Source organism: Tachypleus tridentatus, chromosome 12 (genome assembly GCF_004210375.1).
Source record: "Tachypleus tridentatus isolate NWPU-2018 chromosome 12, ASM421037v1, whole genome shotgun sequence".
NCBI classification, from domain to species: Eukaryota; Metazoa; Arthropoda; class Merostomata; order Xiphosura; family Limulidae; genus Tachypleus; species Tachypleus tridentatus.
Window position 1 is genome coordinate 69,007,726 of NC_134836.1, and position 22,480 is coordinate 69,030,205.

Below are 22,480 nucleotides of genomic sequence, written 5' to 3' on the forward strand. Positions count from 1 at the left end.
TTATTGGTCGTAATGGACAATCTGGTTTATGAGGTTTGGGAATGCCGTATATTTGCGGTGTGCGTGAGTCGGTTTTACGTAGGTAGGAATAAAGTGTTTGTGAAATTGTGTTGGCTTTTTTCATTTGTAGTAGTAATTTGTTCAGTTGCGTCTCGTGTGTCTTTGTTGGATTCGTGTGTATTGGTTTAAATTTGTTCGTGTCTGATTGGATGTTATTCATTTTTTGGATGTATTCATTGTGTTCATTATGACTATAGCGTTACCTTTATCTGCTTTTGCATATAAATATTATTTTCTCTCCCTTCAAAGGAGAAGTCCCCAGTTGGGGTATTCGAAAATCATTGTTTCTATCACTCCCAGTTCGTGAAATTTACTATAAAACCATCATGGGAGCTGAAAGGTTAGTTAAATAATAATTTAGATTATATTTTGAACACATTCGTTACTCGATTGCAAAGTCGAAGCAAGTTCTCTCGTGGACGTTTCATATTAGTGTTTGAATAAATATGCTAAGTAACATTAGGAGGCGCCGAATACGGAGTTGACAAATTCCTTCCGAAGTCATAGGTAGTTCGTTCATTCACCTTAAGATGTCGCTGTTTTCAGAATGTTAGTTCAGCAGTGATACTTCCGATCGGTCGGGTGTTCGTTGTCAGTCTGTCAACAGGCGACAGAGCAGCTGCTCGGATGGATCTGTGATGTAACAGAAGAAAACCAGGGCGACAATTCTCCACCAGTCCACACCTGGTAGAAACAAGGCGAAATCCTGACTATTGTATTTGTTTGAACTAACTGTTTGTTAAGATAAAATGAGACAGTCAACCAAGGTACTGCTTCACGTGACAGTTTTCTTAACCGGTAAGTTTTGACGTACGAATTTTAAAAGTAAGATATTTAAAATATTTTTCCTCTGGTATTTCATAAACAAGAAGTATCTTGGAAACAGATCAACCTTTCTATATTTTTTATTCATTGATTTGTTTATTACAAAAAAAGTCGAAATTACTTCGTATCATTTATTTTCTTACAAACCATTCACAATTCGAATTTGTTTCAACATCGAAAACTTTCGCTCGTTTTCATGTTATTTTGTATGGTATAACGTTTACTTTAATATCTGTGACTTGAAAAGAGGATTAGGCGTGATTTCTATACAATTAAAATTTCGAGAGAAAGTTAAAGTTACTCACATTGATTTGTTGATGCACGCAGACTGTTACGTCTGTTAGGCCACTTTTTTATACATAGATCCCCTTGAGAACAACGTTTCCGCGTGTAAATTAGTTATCGGTCCTTAAATAATAATACGTCCTAGGCTTAACTTTCAATTGTCTGTACTCTCTACACCATACCTTTTCTTACCCGTTTTTCTGTATTGTTGCTGTTTTTGCTCTGTGTATATTGGTATTGTTACCCATAAATACTGTTCCTTCGTACCTTATACATATTATTTATCTTTCTTTATCTACTAGATGACATATAGACCCCAGTCGTTACATAGAGAGGACGTATCCAAGTGCCCATTCCGTTATATCAGTTCACAGGGTACCAAGGGTATATAGATGTCTGATTTGTGGCAATCGGTTCAGTAATTCGCCACTTATAAGAGGACATGCCCTCTGTCTAATAATTGGTGTATGTGTATATATTACCTGGTAATCTCTCGAGTTCTGTTATTGTATTCTCTTGTTTTTATTATATCCCCACTGAATCAGCTAAGCTTAATACCTTATGCTAAAGCCCGGATTTCGATTACCGGCGGTGAACACAACTAAAAAAGCTTATTATTCAGTTCTGCACTCAACAGGAAATCCTGTCTGATGGGGATCAGCAGTGACTTTATGGAATTATAACTCCAAAATCTAGGTTTCTAGTCCCTACGGCAGACAGGATACACATAGCACTTTGTTTATCTTTGCGTTTCATTGTCTTTATTATATGATCAAATTAAGCTACCAATATATATATATAAATAGGAACAAAAATTATCCCAGAAATTAATATAGTTCAATATGCCGTTCTAACAAGATTATGGAAGTTTATTAAACCTGAACTAATAACGATAAAAATTCACTAACTTATCATTTAGCGAAATTTTCGGCCATAATCCCAATAACATACCAAACAAGCCAAACCTCACAAAAATGGAGATTATTTAGAACACAAACAAATTGTTTTCTTCCTCTGTTAAACACATAATGTTTCTTGTTTCACTTTTAATTTCGATGGCGTTAGAATGTTATGGTTAATTCCACTTTTTGATTTGAAAAGTCCGTGACTTGGCGAAAGTGTGATGTTAACTAGCTAAATTCTCTCTAGTCTATCACTTCTAAATTAAGGACGCCTAGCGCAGGTAGTCCTCTGGTAGCTCTGTGAGCAGTTCAATAAACGACTAATATTTAACATTAACAGGCCGCTTAAAGCTACCATATAACGTAACATTCGATTAGTTAATTACTACAATTAAAGCTAGCATAAAACGCAAAACTGGAATGGTTACTTATTAGAATGTTAAAAATGTTTTTCTTGTTTGTTTATTGTCCAACATTATTTTAGAAAGCTAACCAAGTAAACAGTGTATATTATAATTTGAACTGTTTACGAAGTGACAATGATAATTACGTAAGTAATACTACTTTCATTACATTTGATCATGGACATTCAGAGGGGTCAGATAGGGTACCGGACTTTTTGGATACATACAACTTTTATTCGTGTGTGACAATAAAAAATAGTATTTTCAAGCGTAAATCACGGCGAGAGATAGTAAATCAAGAGTAAAGGATAGAAGAAGAGGACATGTCCCTTAAATTCCAATCCGGATTAGGCGCTAGATGTCGCAGCCGTCGTTAGGTCCAACTGATTATAAGCTTTAAAAAATGAGTGAATTTAACATCATGAACTTGTTATAAAGAGGAAAAATGTAGAAGTTACATTTAACAAACGTTACAACCTTCTAACAAACGTCCTACGATTTATATTCTAAATAATTCCACCTACATGTTTCTGTATTTTATATTTATTGTAAATTATTATCGTCCCTGTGTTAAATATTTATAATTCAACACGTGCTTTGTTGTCCAGAGTAAGTAATCGTTACACTCTGAATTTGTTGTTTAATCGTGCATTCAGCGATACGTTAGAGCGATTATAACGTTAAAAATTAGGTTCTGACATTCACGGAGGTATAACACAGACAGCCCATCGTGAAGCTTTGTGCTTTGAAACAACCAATAACTGTTAATCATGCTTTAACTGAAGATGGCTTGTTTTCATGGGCTGAAACGTCACGGTTTTAATTTATGTTCCCACCGGACGGCTGATCTTAAGTTTGGAAGTATATAAAGTTAAACTATATAAATGTAATAGTACTTACTGTATGTTGTATGGTGTTTGTTTGTTTTTTAATTTCGCGCAAAGTTACACGAGAGCTATCTGCGCTAGCTATCCCTACGTTTGCAGTATGAGATTAGAGGGAAGGCAGCTAGTCATCACCGCCCACCGCCAACTCTTTGGCTACTCTTCTACCAACGAATAGTGGGAATGACCGTCACATTACAACGCCCCCACGGCGGAAAGGGCGAGCATATTTGGTGCGACGGGAATTCGAACCCGCGACACTCAGATTATGAATCGAGCGTCTTAATCCACCTGGCCATATCAAACCGTTGTATGGAATATGTTGTATGGTGTACGTTCATGTAACTACATTGCAAGGTGTGGATGGATATCCATCAAATTTGGTATGCAGGTTCATTAGGTCCACGCTTAATTACATACAAATTTTCACTTTGCGGTTTTTATAGACGTTTTTGTACCACTACCACACTTATGGATGGATATTCACCAAATTTGGTTTCATTAGGTCCATGTTTACTACATACAATTTTTCATTTTGTTGTTTGTTTAGATGTTTTTGAACCACTACCTCAGCCAATATAGATGGATATTCACCAACTTTGGTATGGAGGTTCATTGGGTCAATGGAGAGATATAAACATATTTTTAATTTTGTATTTTGGGGCTTTTAGCCACTACTTTGTCCACTGTTAATGGGCCTTCATCAAATTTGACATGAAGGTTTGTTGGGTCCATGCAGAGATACACACAAACTTGCAGGTGTAACATTTTGTATTTTGCAGTTTTTATGGGCGTTTTTGTGTTTGTTACAATTACACACAAGAAAACTTTTCATTAATCATGACGGGCACACCAGTTACTATATCATGTTCAAAAATAAGGATTTACCAGCATAATAAAGATAGTTTTAGGGGGGGACACGTTTATACAAATAGTACATCATACACGTTCGAATCTACTTAACATTAAGTGGCTACCCTTTTATGATTTGAATGACCTTGTTATAGAATGTCTTGAACTACAAGTTTGGTTTGGTAACAAAACCAAACATCGGATATCATAAATCTAAGTTCATAGATGAATATCACTATGTAGTTAGAATATCATGATATTTAGTTATTCATTTTTAATGATATGATCTGTGTCGCTAAGTGTTTCTTTTGACATCTTACTGGATATCTACCGATGACAAAAATAATAGTAACTCGTTTGTTTTTATATCGTCCACTACATGTGCTGTCCACTATATTGTATATGGTTGAATTTGCTCTTTACAACACTACAGACTGACATGTAAGTCTAATATCCCAAACCCCATTTTGGGGCCGTGAATGCGTTATAAAAGTGAGGGTCAAATACCAATACTCGATAAGAAAAAGTAGCCCAGGACTTGGGAGGTGGGGTATTATCGATTAGCTTCTTTCCTTTGTGTTTGTGAGCCCATAATCATGGACACCAGAGTAGATGACCCTGGTTCAGGTCTTTCTTAAAAACCAAAACAAACAGTCCACGTACAGTATATCCAAATGACGACCTTACTACTACTGGACTGTTATCAGATGAAACGTTCCTCTAGGTATCTTGAAGTGACCAGGTACAAAGTTGTTATCCTTGACCAGTTGACGCTAGTGATCCAGAACTAACTGACCTTTCTAATCCTGAGCTTCAAAAATTTCCAGGTAAGATAGCTCAGCGACAGTCGACACGCAAAGTAATTTTTGAGATATCATTAACACGTGGTAACCTTTTGTTATTTTTCTGTAACCTGCGATATCCCAGCCGTGTTATACAATTAACACCTATTGTTATCTATTATTTTACAGCGAAAGAAAGGGTAAAGCTTGTTGTTGTGAGGTGGAAATGGGTAATTAAGAATTTCACAACTTATGTTTTGCAAACTTTGATACAACCTTCACACCATCTTAGCCCTGATGTTTTAGTTTCTATGTGGTGTTCTGGCATTTGCCTGAAATTTTGATATCTATGTGATGTTCTGGTGTTTGTGTGGAGTTTAAATACCTCTGTGTTGTTCTGCTGTTTGTGTGGTGTTGTGGTATCTGTGTGGTGTTCTGCTGTTTGTGTGATGTTATGGTATCTGTGTTGTTTTTTTTATATTTGTGTGGAGTCTTTATGTCTTTATGTGTGGCATCTTGGAGTTTGTGTGGTGTTCTGAGATTTATGTGGTATTCTGATGTTTATATGGTGTCTGTGTGGTGTTCACGTTATTTTTCGGTACAGAAGGTGTCATATTGTGTTAAACCAATTTGCCCCGTCACGTATAACATTTATTTTACATCTCGTTCTTATTTGGGAATCAGAGAAATTTGTTGACACATTTATGATTTATATTGTTTTCTGGATCTGTCCGTTCAGTGGAATTGATACATTTTATTTGACGACCGATAAATGTTAAGAACATTCTTCTCTAGCCGACAGGGGGAATAAAAAACGCAGTTATAACCTATAATTTTTAAAGTTGTACTTTGCTAGAAGAAACTGCATGTCATATGTATCAAAAACTATAATAGTAAAGGCTTAGAAAGTTCTAAAGATTTGACGTCAAATTTTCTAGTAAATTAATGGTTAGATTATAAATACGAGATCTTAGGAACTAAATAATAGCAATTTTTAGAGTGAATCAGTTGGTGTGTTTTCTCTTCAGCCGTCAGTTGTTATAAGTTTATTCTTTTCTTAAGTGTGGTTCATTTAGTGTCTTTTGCACATGTGGCATACAATTGTGTAGAGTGAAGGCGGTTCGTAAAACTTTAAGCAACAAATAAACTAATCTAATGTTTAAATGGGCTGGACTGTGATATTATTTCACTGGATAATATAAGTAGAAACTTCTAACGAGGGAACACTCTTACTTGATTTACTTCGAATCTAGTTCAATATCATGCATTCTAGAGGCTCAACATCTTTACAGTCAACACTTAGAACTTCAGATATTTTCCCTCTGGGGTTGGAGTAAAATGGTGTTTCACAATAGAGACTGTTTCTCGTAAAAATGTAGGATTAGATCCGTGAGGGGAGCAAACCATTTGAACCATCCAGATACTGATAGATGCATCTCGACTGGCGCGTGGTTCCGTGAACTGCGTGAATTACTAGGACAACAGTGTAGGCCTGAACGAAAGAATCTAGGTCGAATATAAACTATTCGTTAGGTGACAGCAGTAGTATAAATTCTGGATAAAACCTTTACGCTTTGAGTGTGTACATAAAATCAAGGCCAACTTTTAGCCTCAATATGGATACACTTGGCACTTTGTCATAGACTTACTTAGCATCAAACTACCTGGTACACAGATTATTCTTTCTTAAGGTAGTAACGTGACAGGTAACGAAAAATAGCGCATGATGTTACATAGTAGCTATGGTTACGTACTCTCTCAACCAGACAGTTTGAATTGTTGTTAGCGTGATTCAGGTAACTTCAAGCAGCATTTAATAGAAAATCCTAAAAACACTTTGAGACAGTTATTGGTGATCAAGAAACAATAAACTCTAATTATTTCCTGGATAATTTTTATTTGTAATAATACTTTTACTATTAATTCATTAAACGCTTCTGTTTAATAAAATAAAAACGAAGTATGTTTAATTCTCAGAGCTCGTAATTCAAGATAAACTCGAATGAACCTGTTTTTATAAACATTAATCCTCTGTCTATATGTTTATAAACAAGTTCCACTAGTACTTAGTTACCTGGTATTTAGTAGATGGTATACTTACAAAATCCTACGGAAATTACGGGAGATATCAAATTCTTGTCTTTGTAAACAAACAACAGATTTTCGAAGTTTCAAGAAATAAACTGTAAATTCGCCGTATTGTTTATTTGAAGTTAAGCACAAAGCTACACAATGGGCTATCAGTGCTCTGCCCACCATGGGTATCGAAAGCCGTTTTCTCGAGTTTAAATCCGCAGACATTCCGCTGTGCCACTGGGGGCGGATATTTATTGTCAAAAAACTATCACTAATATGATTAATTTTATTCGTATAAACACTGTTTTGGAACAAATTATTTTAAAAAACAGTCACTTTTAAAATCAGCTGACCATTACGTAGACGTTGTAATCTCATATTCTTTCCCGTGTTTAAACAAGTTTAGCCCCCAAATGGTAGGCATAGTGTTGTGCTTAACTACAAATAAACAAAATAACCAAGTTTAGCCCTTTAAACACGTAAATTAAGTAATTTAATGACTAATTTAGTATTGTAATGGATCAAGGACTCTACAGTTTCTTCCAACATACAAGTCCATAATTAATTTGTATTTTTGACAAAAGTTACGGTGATATCGAACAGAAACTGTTCTAACTTATTTGAAGGTCAAGAACCAGGTCACAGTTCATGACCTATGCATCTATCTTCAATCAATATTGCTAAAACCCATCAACAAAACGTACTCGATATATTTACGTACCGTAATTTAGAAATTGAGGTCAATATCTCACAACGCGCAGAAAGCCTAGTTGCTTTGCGCCATGAAACACCAAACCAACCTAAACTGACCAGTTTATAAAAACCATGCACATTTGTAGAAGGCTCCATTTACAATATAAACATTATATCCCATACTTTTTGTCATGTTATGGCTGATAAGCAATACTTTTGGTAAGAGCCAACGCCCTCTACAAATTTTAAAGAGTCACGATATTGAGTGCTTGTATAACATCGCTATTCCAAACACTTTTGGTCATCAATTCAATATATATATTTATTTTAGTGAAATGTTTGTTTAAACTCTCACATATTCTTACGAAAAAGCAGTTGAAAGTGGAAAACGTTTAAACTACATTTGACACTGGTGTTTAATCAACATATCAAGTACAATAATTCTCACTGGGTGGGAAAACGATGATTCCCGTTTACAAATGGTAGACTAGTTTCCTTCAATACTTTCTATCACCAGTCGTAAAGGAGAGAGAGAGATTCTCTCCTTCCACAGCTTTATAAGCCTGTCTGTCTGTAAGAAAATGTTTATGAGATGTTTTTTTTTATTTCCAGACCCATATTTTATATTCGGGAAAACTTTGAGCCCCTCGCTAGTACAGCGGTAGCTCTACGGATTTACAACGCTAAAATCAGAGGTTCGATTCCCTTCCGTGGGCTCAGCAGATAGCCTGATGTGGCTTTGCTATAAGACAACACACACTCGTAAAAACTTTGAAAATTCCATTGCATTACACATCTTACTGATACAAGTTGCTAGAGCGGAAAGTCTAAAGAGTACAGCGAATTACAACACTTTGAAGCAAGATGATGGTCAGAGTGTGGTATCCCACAATCCTTAGGTTATCCACAACAATAAACATTTGAAACAAATACATGTGTTGATGGAAAACCCGGACCCGTAGTAACATGTATAAAAATGTAGAGCTTCCCCTGTCCCGGTCCTAGTAATATGTAGGAATATATACCACCCCCTTCCAAACAGACTTAATCCATTCCTTAGGTTAGGTACACGTGAAACCTGTTACAAGTCTTTATGAAGTAGAGTTTGTGGCATGTGACCTTTAACTTAGCAAGAGGATCAGTGTGTGATTATGATATCCATACATTCGGTTAACTGCAAAAATGTTTAATACATTAATATAATTTTAGGCAACACAAGAAAAATTCCTGAATATATTTAAATAAAGATGTATTTTGAACACGTATGGACAGAACCAATATGTGTGTATCAGTATTGTCCCAGAAGAACACATCATTAACAGTAAGTTTGTAACCCACAATATTAATATATTACCATCTTCTAACATGTTAACATATCAGAACCAGGAAGCGTGTAACCAACAACGTTAACATGTTAAAGGAAAGTTTGCTATCTTGTGATCACATTCCTGTATATTGTGGCTTAAGGTGTGTTAATGTGTGATCATACTCATGTATGTTTTAGGTCAAGGTGTGTTATTCTGTGGTCACGTTCCTGTATGTTGTAGCTCAAGATGTGTTAGTCTGTGGTCACATTCCTGTATATTGTAGCTAAAGATGCATTATTCTGTAGTCACATTCTTGTATGTTGTAGCTCAAGATGTGTTAGTCTGTGGTCACATTCCTGTATATTATAGTTCAGGGTGTGTTATTCTGTGATCACATTCCTGTATATTATAGTTCAGGGTGTGTTATTCTGTGGCCATATTCCTGTGTATTGTTACTACTGTGGAACTTTTTGATTCATACATTTGAGAATTACTTCAAGGTCATATACGTTGAGCAAAGATCAAATCAACCAAGCCTGTAGCTACCCTTACACATCTTTAGACGTGTTTCGAGTAACCGGTTAAACCTAACCTATTGAAGTGCATTACCCATAGATATTCTTACAAACTTCCACACGTCATACATTTTAAAAGTCCAGTTTTTAATTGAGTTTTGCTAGTTGATCAAAAAAAAAAAAACAACTACAACGGTACTCTGACATATACGACGTCTGCATTTCTCTGTCATGAAATATAGCAATGTCACTCTTATGATAACTCATTGTGGCTCTTTCATGAAATATATAGTGTATTGTCTGTCGGTGTCAGTCAGTAGACATAAAAATCACGTCACATAAAGGACGCTTAAAGTTGACAGTTATATCTAGTATATCTAACACAATAATATACTACTATTGTGAAGCATAACTTGTATAATGACACACTATTATTATGAAGTATATCTAGTACAATGACATACTATTATTGTGAAGTATATCTAGTACAATGATATACTGTTATTGTGAAGTATAACTAGTATGATGATATATTGTTGGGCCTGGCATGGTCTAGCGCGTTAAGGCGTGCGCTTCGTAATCTGAGGGTCGCGGGTTCGCGCCCGAGTCGCGCCAAACATGCTCGCCCTCCCAGCCGTGGGGGCGTTATAATGTGACGCTCAATCCCACTTTTCGTTGGTAAAAGAGTAGCCCAAGAGTTGGCGGTGGGTGGTGATGACTAGCTGCCTTCCCTCTAGTCTTACACTGCTAAATTAGGCTAGCACAGATAGCCCTCGGGTAGCTTTGTGCGAAATTCCAAAGAAACCGATATACTGTTATCGTGAAGTATAACTAGTATAATGATATACTGTTATCGTGAAGTATAACTAGTATAATGATATACTGTTATCGTGAAGTATAACTAGTATAACGATATACTGTTATCGTGAAGTATAACTAGTATAACGATATACTGTTATCGTGAAGTATAACTAGTATAACGATATACTGTTATCGTGAAGTATAACTAGTATAACGATATACTGTTATTGTGAAGTATAACTAGTATAATGACATACTGTTATTGTGAAATATAACTAGTATAATGACATACTGTTATTGTGAAATATAACTAGTATAATGACATACTGTTATTGTGAAATATAACTAGTATAATGATATACTGTTATTGTGAAGTATAACTAGTATAATGATATACTGTTATTGTGAAGTATAACTAGTATAATGACATACTGTTATTGTGAAGTATAACTAGTATAATGATATACTGTTATTGTGAGCTTCGGATCTTCTGATACGTTCTTCATCATGAATGGAGGAAGAAACACTTCGATATTGTTGTGATATAACACTGATATTGTTGTGACATAACACTTCGATATTGTTGTGATATAACACTGATATTGTTGTGATATAACACTTTGATATTGTTGTGATATACATCTTTCTCAGTTTCATCAAATGCTTGTATGTTTCAGAGGTTGATTGGAAGGTTTAGAATGTTATTGTTGTCTCTCAGATTAAATAAAAAGTAAGTTCTCTACTTGTTAATAGTTCTGACATAAAATTAACAAACAAACAGTAGTAAGTTATATATTCAAAATAGTTGTTTAATATCTTACAAAGATGACCCAATCTGCAGTCCCATAAAACCGAACCCTGTCAAAATCTTTGAAGAAAACGTCAACAGATGTGTTTTAATAGTTTCATTCTTACTTCAGTTATGTAAGACAAATTAATCGTTATTGTTTAACTGACGAGATATCCGTGGAAATAAAACACTGAACACTGAACATATCTTGTTGGGAAACTTTTACTTGATTCCTGGTTCATATATATATATACAACCTTTGTCCCACTTTTGGTTTTACCAGTTTTCTCTGCCACCTCAAGGGATACGTGATTACCTATTTCGCACAACACTGAATTGCTAACCTTTCTTCTACCAGGAACCAAAAGTTACTTTACTTGGCAAACACAAATATTAAAGTTTGTGAGCTTGGGTAGGTGGACGATATCCTAGATTTCTACATAAAACCAGTTTATGACTTAATGTTGTAAGTAGCTACTCAAAATTGTTTCAAGCATTCAACACCAGGGGTCCTGGGATTTCTATCAAGCATATCGTCGAATGTTTTGGAAATAAAAACATTTTATATGTATAATTGTAGTAGCAAACAACTTGAAAGTTGTTTGATTATATAAAATATTTTTAAAAATAGTGTATTAAGACGACCTGAAAATTGTTTGAAAATATAATTAAAACCGTTCATTCTACAATCAACACACAACATATATTATACCGTCCAGTCTACACATCAACACACACCATATATTATACCGTCCAGTCTACACATCAACACAAACCACATATTATACCGTCCAGTCCACACATTTACAAATACTTTCATATTACACCATTAATACTACACATTAACACATACCACATATGATACCGTCCAGTCTACCCATCAACACACATCACACATTATACACTAACACGTAATGGTCTGTTACATTCACACAAATTAAGACGTAACGGTTTGTCACATTCACACAAACTTTAAAAATTAATTTTCTATCTATTACCTTCTCACCATGGATATAGTCTACGTTTATATTCTATCTATTACCTTCTCACCATGGATGTAGTCTACGTTTAGTTTTCTATCTATTAGCTTCTCACCATGGATATATTCGACGTTTAGTTTTCTATTACCTTCTCACCATGGATGTAGTCTACGTTTAGTTTTCTATCTATTACCTTCTCACCATGGATATAGTCTACGTTTAGTTGTTTATCTATTACTTCTCACCATGGATATAGTCTACGTTTAGTTTTCTACCTATTACCTTCTCACCATGGATGTAGTCTACGTTTAGTTTTCTACCTATTACCTTCTCACCATGGATATAGTCTACGTTTAGCTGTTTATATGTTACCTTCTAGTCATGAATGTTGTCTACGCTTAGTTTTCTATCTATTAGCTTCTCACCATGAATATATTCGACGTTTAGTTTTCTATTACCTTCTCACCATGGATGTAGTCTACGTTTAGTTTTCTATCTATTACCTTCTCACCATGGATATAGTCTACGTTTAATTGTTTATCTATTACTTCTCACCATGGATATAGTCTACGTTTACCTGATTATCTATTACCTTCTGGTCATGAATGTTGTCCACGCTTAGTTTTCTATCTATTAGCTTCTCACCATGAATATATTCGACGTTTAGTTTTCTATTACCTTCTCACCATGGATGTAGTCTACGTTTAGTTTTCTGTCTATTACCTTCTCACCATGGATATAGTCTACGTTTAGCGGTTTATCTATTACCTTCTAGTTATGAATGTTGTCTATGCTTAGTTTTCTATCTATTAGCTTCTCACCATGAATATAGTCTACGTTTATTTTCTATCTATTGCCTTCTCACCATGGATTAGACGTTTAGTTTTCTATTACCTTCTCACCATGGATGTAGTCTACGTTTAGTTTTCTACCTATTACCTTCTCACCATGGATGTAGTCTACGTTTATTTTTCTATCTATTACCTTCTCACCATGGATGTAGTCTACGTTTAGTTTTCTATCTATTACCTTCTCACCATGGATATAGTCTACGTTTAGCTGTTTATCTATTACCTTCTGGTCATGAATGTTGTCCACGCTTAGTTTTCTATCTATTAGCTTCTCACCATGAATATATTCGACGTTTAGTTTTCTATTACCTTCTCACCATGGATGTAGTCTACGTTTAGTTTTCTATCTATTACCTTCTCACCATGGATATAGTCTACGTTTAGTTGTTTATCTATTACTTCTCACCATGGATATAGTCTACGTTTAGTTTTCTACCTATTACCTTCTCACCCTGGATGTAGTCTACGTTTAGTTTTCTACCTATTACCTTCTCACCATGGATATAGTCTACGTTTAGCTGTTTATATGTTACCTTCTAGTCATGAATGTTGTCTACGCTTAGTTTTCTATCTATTAGCTTCTCACCATGAATATATTCGACGTTTAGTTTTCTATTACCTTCTCACCATGAATGTAGTCTACGTTTAGTTTTCTATCTATTACCTTCTCACCATGGATATAGTATACGTTTAATTGTTTATCTATTACTTCTCACCATGGATATAGTCTACGTTTAGCTGTTTATCTATTACCTTCTGGTCATGAATGTTGTCCACGCTTAGTTTTCTATCTATTAGCTTCTCACCATGAATATATTCGACGTTTAGTTTTCTATTACCTTCTCACCATGGATGTAGTCTACGTTTAGTTTTCTATCTATTACCTTCTCACCATGGATATAGTCTACGTTTAGCGGTTTATCTATTACCTTCTAGTTATGAATGTTGTCTATGCTTAGTTTTCTATCTATTAGCTTCTCACCATGAATACATTAGACGTTTAGTTTTCTATTACCTTCTCACCATGGATGTATTCTACGTTTAGTTTTCTACCTATTACCTTCTCACCATGGATAGAGTCTACGTTTATTTTCTATCTATTGCCTTCTCACCATGGATGTAGTCTACGTTTAGTTTTCTACCTATTACCTTCTCACCATGGATATAGTCTACGTTTACCTGTTTATCTATTACCTTCTGGTCATGAATGTTGTCCACGCTTAGTTTTCTATCTATTAGCTTCTCACCATGAATATATTCGACGTTTAGTTTTCTATTACCTTCTCACCATGGATGTAGTCTACGTTTAGTTTTCTGTCTATTACCTTCTCACCATGGATATAGTCTACGTTTAGCGGTTTATCTATTACCTTCTAGTTATGAATGTTGTCTATGCTTAGTTTTCTATCTATTAGCTTCTCACCATGAATATATTCGACGTTTAGTTTTCTATTACCTTCTCACCATGGATGTAGTCTACGTTTAGTTTTCTACCTATTACCTTCTCACCATGGATAGTTTTCTAGTCTCACATGGATATAGTTATTTTCTATCTATTACCTTCTCACCATGGATGTAGTCTACGTTTAGTTACCTTTCACCATGGATGTAGTCTACGTTTACCTATTACCTTCTCACCATGGATATAGTTTACGTTTAGCTGTTTATCTATTACCTTCTGGTCATGAATGTTGTCCACGCTTAGTTTTCTATCTATTAGCTTCTCACCATGAATATATTCCACGTTTAGTTTTCTATTACCTTCTCACCATGGATGTAGTCTATGTTTAGTTTTCTGTCTATTACCTTCTCACCATGGATATAGTCTACGTTTAGCTGTTTATCTATTACCTTCTAGTCATGAATGTTGTCCACGCTTAGTTTTCTATCTATTAGCTTCTCACCATGAATATATTCGACGTTTAGTTTTCTATTACCTTCTCACCATGGATGTAGTCTACGTTTAGTTTTCTACCTATTACCTTCTCACCATGGATAGAGTCTACGTTTACTTTTCTACCTATTACCTTCTTACCCTGGATGTAGTCTACGTTTAGTTTTCTATCTATTACCTTCTCACCATGGATATAGTCTACGTTTAGCTGTTTATCTATTACCTTCTAGTCATGAATGTTGTCCACGCTTAGTTTTCTATCTATTAGCTTCTCACCTATGAATATATTCGACGTTTAGTTTTCTATTATGACGTTTAGTTTTCTATCTATTACCTTCTCACCATGGATATAGTCTACGTTTAGTTTTCTATTACCTTCTCACCATGGATATAGTCTACGTTTATTTTCTATCTATTACCTTCTCACCATGGATGTAGTCTACGTTTAGTTTTCTATCTATTACGTTCTCACCATGGATATAGTCTACGTTTAGTTGTTTATCTATTACTTCTCACCATGGATATAGTCTACGTTTAGCTGTTTATCTATTACCTTCTAGTCATAAATGTTGTCTACGCTTAGTTTTCTATATGTTAGCTTCTCACCATGAATATATTCGACGTTTAGTTTTCTATTACCTTCTCACCATGGATGTAGTCTTCGTTTAGTTTTCTATCTATTACCTTCTCACCATGGATATAGTCTACGTTTAGTTTTCTATCTATTACCTTCTCACCATGGATATAGTCTACGTTTAATTTTCTATATATTACTTTCTCACCATGATCATCTTGTGTAAGAGAACAAGATAATAAAATAAAACTACCCAAATCCTAAGTCCCGTCCATTTACAAGTGAAAACAACGAGTTTTTATCTCTTAGTTTTACTACAGCCATAGGAATATTCCAACCATCTAGGAGATTCCTGTCGACACTTATTTGTTTGAAACTAAAAACACAGTTACACGATGAGCTATCTCTGCTCTGCCCATCACGGGTATTGAAAGCCGATTTGTAGCAATGTATGTTCGCAGAGGTTCCGCTGTGCCACTGGGTGCGACTTTCCTAAAGTCGATGAGTTGTTTGTTGCCAAGTACGGAGTTTCGTAATGGGTTAAGCAATACTCACCACAAGCATCGGCCCTTCTATTATATATATTCCATCAGTATTTTCGCTGGGCCACTAGGGTGCAGCACCGTGAGATAATAGAATCTTTTGGAATTAAATAAAATGAGAAAAAACGGATAATAAACATGCATTAAGAAAAAGTTCGGTGTGTAAACAATCAGTGATTCTGTAAATTAAGTTTAAAGTGAAACTTTGAGATGTGGCGACGAAACGTATCCGGAAGTGTTAACGAAAGACTTGGCCAAACGTAACGTTAAATGGTGACCCACTTGAATTTAACGCGAGCTGCACCTGACGACGTTCATGAATGCTAGGCCTACTTTCTTCCATCCCGGTTTACCTGTATCACTACTCATTGCTTCGTTAAAAATGAAACTCAAGGATAAAGGGGGTTAAAAAAGATGATAAAAGAGGCTATAACACTTTCATTTTCTGGTGAAAGAAAGCAAACTCTTTCATGCATGAGAACATACTATCTGACAGTAAAATAAACAACCAGCGATTATTGTCTAAATATAACGTTTTTCCTCGTTCTTTATACATTGTCTCGTGATGATGAGTACAGTTGTAGACGAAGTCATTACCGCACTCACACAACGACATTGTAGCTGCTAGTGGCGACTGTTTATACTGATATTAAACCTAATAACACGCATCGGCTAATTAGTAATCGACATGAGCTATTTCGTTGTACAGCATCTGTCGTTGTTAACGATAACACAATAAGTTTTTATTTTATTACAAGTTACGACTTTACAGTAAAATGTTCTCAATCGTAATACAATAATACTTATTAAATAAGTACACAAAATAATCAGTAAATTTAACGTTCATCTAGTTAAGAAGATTATAGTTCTGTCACCTTGTTAATATGTTTATAGTTCTGTCACCTGGTTAATATGTTTATAGTTCTGTCACCTGGTTAATGAGATTGTAGTTCTGTCACCTGGTTAATATGTTTATAGTTCTGTCACCTGGTTAATACGATTATAGTTCTGTCACCTGGTTAATATGTTTATAGTTCTGTCACCTGGTTAATATGTTTATAGTTCTGTCACCTGGTTAATAAGATTATAGTTCTGTCACCTGGTTAATATATTTATAGTTCTGTCACCTGGTTAATAAGATTATAGTTCTGTCACCTGGTTAATAAGATTATAGTTCTGTCACCTGGTTAATAAGATTGTAGTTCTGTCACCTGGTTAATATGTTTATAGTTCTGTCACCTGGTTAATGAGATTGTAGTTCTGTCACCTGGTTAATATGTTTATAGTTCTGTCACCTGGTTAATACGATTATAGTTCTGTCACCTGGTTAATATGTTTATAGTTCTGTCACCTGGTTAATATGTTTATAGTTCTGTCACCTGGTTAATAAGATTATAATTCTGTCACCTGGTTAATATATTTATAGTTCTGTCACCTGGTTAATAAGATTATAGTTCTGTCACATGGTTAATAAGATTATAGTTCTGTCACCTGGTTAATAAGATTGTAGTTCTGTCACCTGGTTAATATGTTTATAGTTCTGTCACCTGGTTAATATGTTTATAGTTCTGTCACCTGGTTAATAAGATTGTAGTTCTGTCACCTGGTTAATATGTTTATAGTTCTGTCACCTGGTTAATAAGATTGTAGTTCTGTCACCTGGTTAATAAGATTATAGTTTTGTCACCTGGTTAATAAGATTATAGTTTTGTCATCTGTTAAAAAACAGTTCTATTAATGAATATCGCGTTTATTCTTTCTTTCTTTATCATATGGCAGTATGGTTTGTGTTTCATTATATAATAAGTACTAAATAATTTTTTTTTATTTCTTTGTCACCAAAGTTTATAATTCTATTATCGACATACTACATATAGCTATGTCACTATCTTAGAATATCGTTTGTACTACATATAGCTGTGTCACTATGGTAGAGTATGTTTTGTGCTACATTCAGCTGTCACTATGGTAGAATATGTTTTGTACTACATATACCTGTGTCACTATTGTAGAATATGTTTTGTACTACATATATCTGTGTCACTATGGTATAGTATGTTTTGTACTACGTATAGCTGTGTCACTACGGTAGAATATGTTTTGTACTACATATACCTGTGTCACTATTGTAGAATATGTTTTGTGCTACATTCAGCTGTCACTATGGTAGAATATGTTTTGTACTACATATACCTGTGTCACTATTGTAGAATATGTTTTGTACTACATATATCTGTGTCACTATGGTATAGTATGTTTTGTACTACGTATAGCTGTGTCACTACGGTAGAATATGTTTTGTACTACATATACCTGTGTCACTATTGTAGAATATGTTTTGTACTACATATATCTGTGTCACTACGGTAGAATATGTTCTGTATTACATATAGCTGTGTCACTATGATAGAATATGTTTTGTACCACATAGAGCTGTGCCACTATCGTATAATATGTTTTGTACTACATATAGGTGTATCACTTTTGTAGACGTTTTGTACTACACATAGCTCTGTCACTTGTGTAGTTCATGAAGAATAAGCAATATATTGGATAAATTTTACAATCTTCCAATAACAAACTTTGTAACTTCATGGTGAAAACATATTTCTTGTTTGATAAATCAGTTAAACAGAAAATTAGTTTCACAAAAATGTTTGAAATGGGAGAGATTTATATTGTGTTACTGAATAAAATCAATCATGTAAAATAAATCATGAGAATTAATTACATGATCAAGTACAAATCCTTCTCAAAAGTTAGCTCCTCTCCCAAGTGTTATGTCTGTGTACTCACTGCGCTATAAACCGGGTTTTGATGTACATGGTGTTCAGAGTACAGATATCCAGCTGTGTAGCTATGTGCTTACAAATAATCAAGTTATAATTTATTTTAAAATGATATTATGTACCCGACATTAATGTTGACCAGTTAGGCTAAGAAAGACTTTCAGTTTCATAGACTCTAAAACACTAGAAATAAAACAGATATTGCTGTTCGTTGATTTTCGCACACAGCTGCTCAATTGTTATCTGAGCCAAGCCTCCCTACCTTTGAAGCGATAACTTGGTAGAAAGGTTGCTAGGCAACAACAAAGCTACTGGAGGGTAATCTGAGCCAGCCTTCCCTAACTTTGAAGTAATAACTTGGTGTAAAGGTTGCTAGGCAACACCACCACCTCCCACCATCAACTTGAATAGTGATGTTTGACTGTCACTCTTATGGCTAGCTATATATCAGTGAAAGAAGAAAGCGAGGAGTTTTAGGGTAAACACTCTGAAGATGTGAAACTTACAAATATCTTAACTGTGGCTAATGAAGGTAGAATGGCGCTCTAGGTATTAAGCCTAAGTGACAATAACGAATGAGTAGGTCACCTGTCCTTACAGGGTCGTTTGATTTAAGGTCATTGATTACTAGAGGTCATATCATCAAACAATAATGAAACTCTTGCCGACATATATGACACTGAAAACTCTTTTTTACTTCGCGAAGTTCAATCCCCAACTTTGAGAAATTTTTATCCTGTGAGCATGTAGAGTTGCAATAGAGGTCACTATTTTCCTGTTTCGCCTCCGTTTCTCATCATGGAAAACTTTATTTTTTTCCATTCGAATCTACAGAAGAAAATAATTTGCTGCACCCACTAGAACAAAACAAAGATGAAAAGGTCACACGCAGATCTTACGTTTACAGGTTTACAGTTTACGGAGTGTTTGAGAATTCAATGGAGATTACTATACAAGGCTGCAAATCGCTCATAGCCACCATGCACTGTCATCTCGACCAACTGCTGGCACCCCAAGTGAGCACTTGGCGCCACGGGTAATCGACTAGTAAAAATAATGTGTTGAGAGGCACAATAGTTGCCTGGTTCGAGGCTAAGCGGCAGTACTTGGTCTAAATGTTAAGATAACAATACTGCCCGAGAAATAACAATGGAATGAAAACAAATTATCGTCACGACATTCACGTGTGGCTAGGGTTTTCAAAGTTTAATTAGGTCAGTCCTGATAAGAGTCATTACATGAGATGAGCCGGACAACAAGGTCTACATGAAAACATACCCCTGTGGTATGTTTAGATGCTAGAATGGAGTCTTAACCCTAAACGAGAACGTACTTTGGCAGAGTTAACCTTTCAAATCCACCGTGAGAAAGAATTGTTTTAATTAATCATATGGTTAACAATAGCTACATATTCGTCACGAGAACTACTGGTATATTCCTCTAGCTAATAATAACGCTGTCGTCATAAGAACTTTCTGATTATTCATATGGCTAGCTGGCAATGACACTGTCGTCATGACAAAAGGAAACCTATCACGATATTTCAGAAACTATCTTCACTTCATTCATTAAGAGTGAAAATTAAACAATCACTGCTGGAATATTAACAGCACTTTTATCGTAATTCTTACGATGCTTATTAAAATGCTGTCAATATTCCAACAGTGATTGTTTAATTTTCAATAACTAGTGTAGAAGGGAAAATGTTACACAGAGAACATATTAAAGTATCTAATTTCACCAATGTTTGAAAGTAATTCGTTAAGATTTGTTCGGATTCCCGTCGCACCAAACATGTTCGTCCTTTCAGCCGTGGGGGCGTTATAATGTTACGGTCAATCCCACTATTCGTTGGTAAAAGAGTAGCCCAAGAGTTGGCGGTGGGTGGTAATGACTAGCTGCCTTCCCTCTAGTATTACACTGCTAAATTAGGGATGGCTAATGCAGATAGTCCTCGTGTAGCTTTGCGGAAAATTAAAAAACAAACAGACCAACAAATCGTTACGATTTTTTCCGTATAAAACCCACGAAGAACCCATTTTGAAACGTAATGTATTTTGTAGGATATGAACATTTAAACTAATTATGAACTTTACTTCACCATTATTGTGTTGCTCAGTAAGAAGAGTTTATTCATAAAGTATTTTTTTAGTTTTTGGTTAGAATAAAAAACAGTGGCTTGGCTATAAGTCTACGAGTACGTACTTATAAGACTAAAATTACGGTCTCGATACCGATGGTGAGCACAGCACATGTAGTCCAATCTGTAGCGTTGTGCTCACGTACAAACAAACAAATCTTAGAAAAATTTCTTCTGAAGCTCTGTGACCACCAGTCTGCAGACTTGCAATGTTAAAAACCTGGTTTCGATACCCGTGGTGGGCAAAGCACAGATAGCCCGGGTGTAATTTTGTGCTTAATTCCAAACAAACAAGCCTGCGCTCTGTATGTCCTAGAGATGAAAATAAATCATTAGAAGTTTATTATTAAATATATAATAAGGCTGTATGACCCGTGACTTCATATATTTTGGTTATCAAATAATCTTTCCTTTTGTTTTCTAACAATGAATTAATATACTTTTAATGTGGTGTTGATCCAACTCTAATCATTAAGAAACGTGGACTAACTGTACATAAAATAATGTGAATTCAGGTTTAATCACTTAAAAACAAGAAGTAACTCCATGTAAGAATAGTGTTAATCCTGGTTTTTTAATCACTGAAAAACAGCCATTAACTCCACTAAGGAACAAATTACTGAGGAAGTCATGATGTGTGTAATTGATTGATTACAAGCTTATCGTGTGTTAGGTAAGATTAAAAGTTACATGATATTTTATCTCACAACTAACATCACTGTTTTTTCTAAATTTTAAACCTTGTACAGTAATAACTGATAATTTGTAGTCTTGAAATTACAGCTGCTAGGTGGTACTTTCAACGTGAGTAGTGATACTTGGCTAAACAGTTAGCTTTAACTTCCTAAATTCGAACTACTTACTAGAGGGAAAGCAGGCAGTCAGTGTTAACTGTTTTCAACCATTAACAATAATGACTTTCACCCTTAAAACATACAGCTAAAACTATAAAATACATTCAGTGGCATTGTAGTGTGGACCTTAGGTATGAGTCTGCAGCCTGACACGATGACTTCTTAGTCCATCTTTAACGTATTTTATGTAATACTCAGTTAAATAAATAAATAGTACATCGAGTAATGAACCTATTACCAGCATATGGTAATGTATATCGTGAATTATTGCATGTATTGATGAATCAGTTACTAGTAACATGGTAATATATCTTAGATTATTGAATGTAGTGATGAACCAGTTATAAGTAACATAGTAATATATCATGAATTATTGAATGTAATGACTAACCAGTTACTAGTATTCCATGTATTCCAGGTTTAGCCGTGGGACACACCGGCACACCTGACCCATCTTTCTCGTGCAGTGACCAGTTTGGTTCCTACCCAGACCCGACTGACTGCACCAAGTACTACGTGTGTGTGTTTGGAGATGCTCTTCACGAAACTTGTATAGGCGGCCTGTACTTCAACACTCGCCTACAGACGTGTGATTGGCCGATAAATACAAACTGCGGAGTTGGTTAGCAGTTTGTTTTCTTGTTTTTTTTTGTTTGTTTTTTTTTAATTTCGCGCAAAGC

General features: G+C 35.0%; 1 protein-coding gene across 1 annotated transcript in view; it reads left to right on the top strand.

Moving 5' to 3' along the window:
- Window positions 1–632: 632 nt before the first annotated feature.
- LOC143233508 (uncharacterized) overlaps window positions 633–22,480 on the top strand; it is a 29,533-nt gene continuing 7,685 nt past the window's right edge. The window contains exons 1-2 of the mRNA XM_076469803.1: window positions 633–858; window positions 22,219–22,422. Coding sequence (XP_076325918.1) covers window positions 810–858; window positions 22,219–22,422 — 253 coding nt within the window. The 5' untranslated portion in view covers window positions 633–809. The remainder of the gene's footprint in view (window positions 859–22,218; window positions 22,423–22,480) is intronic.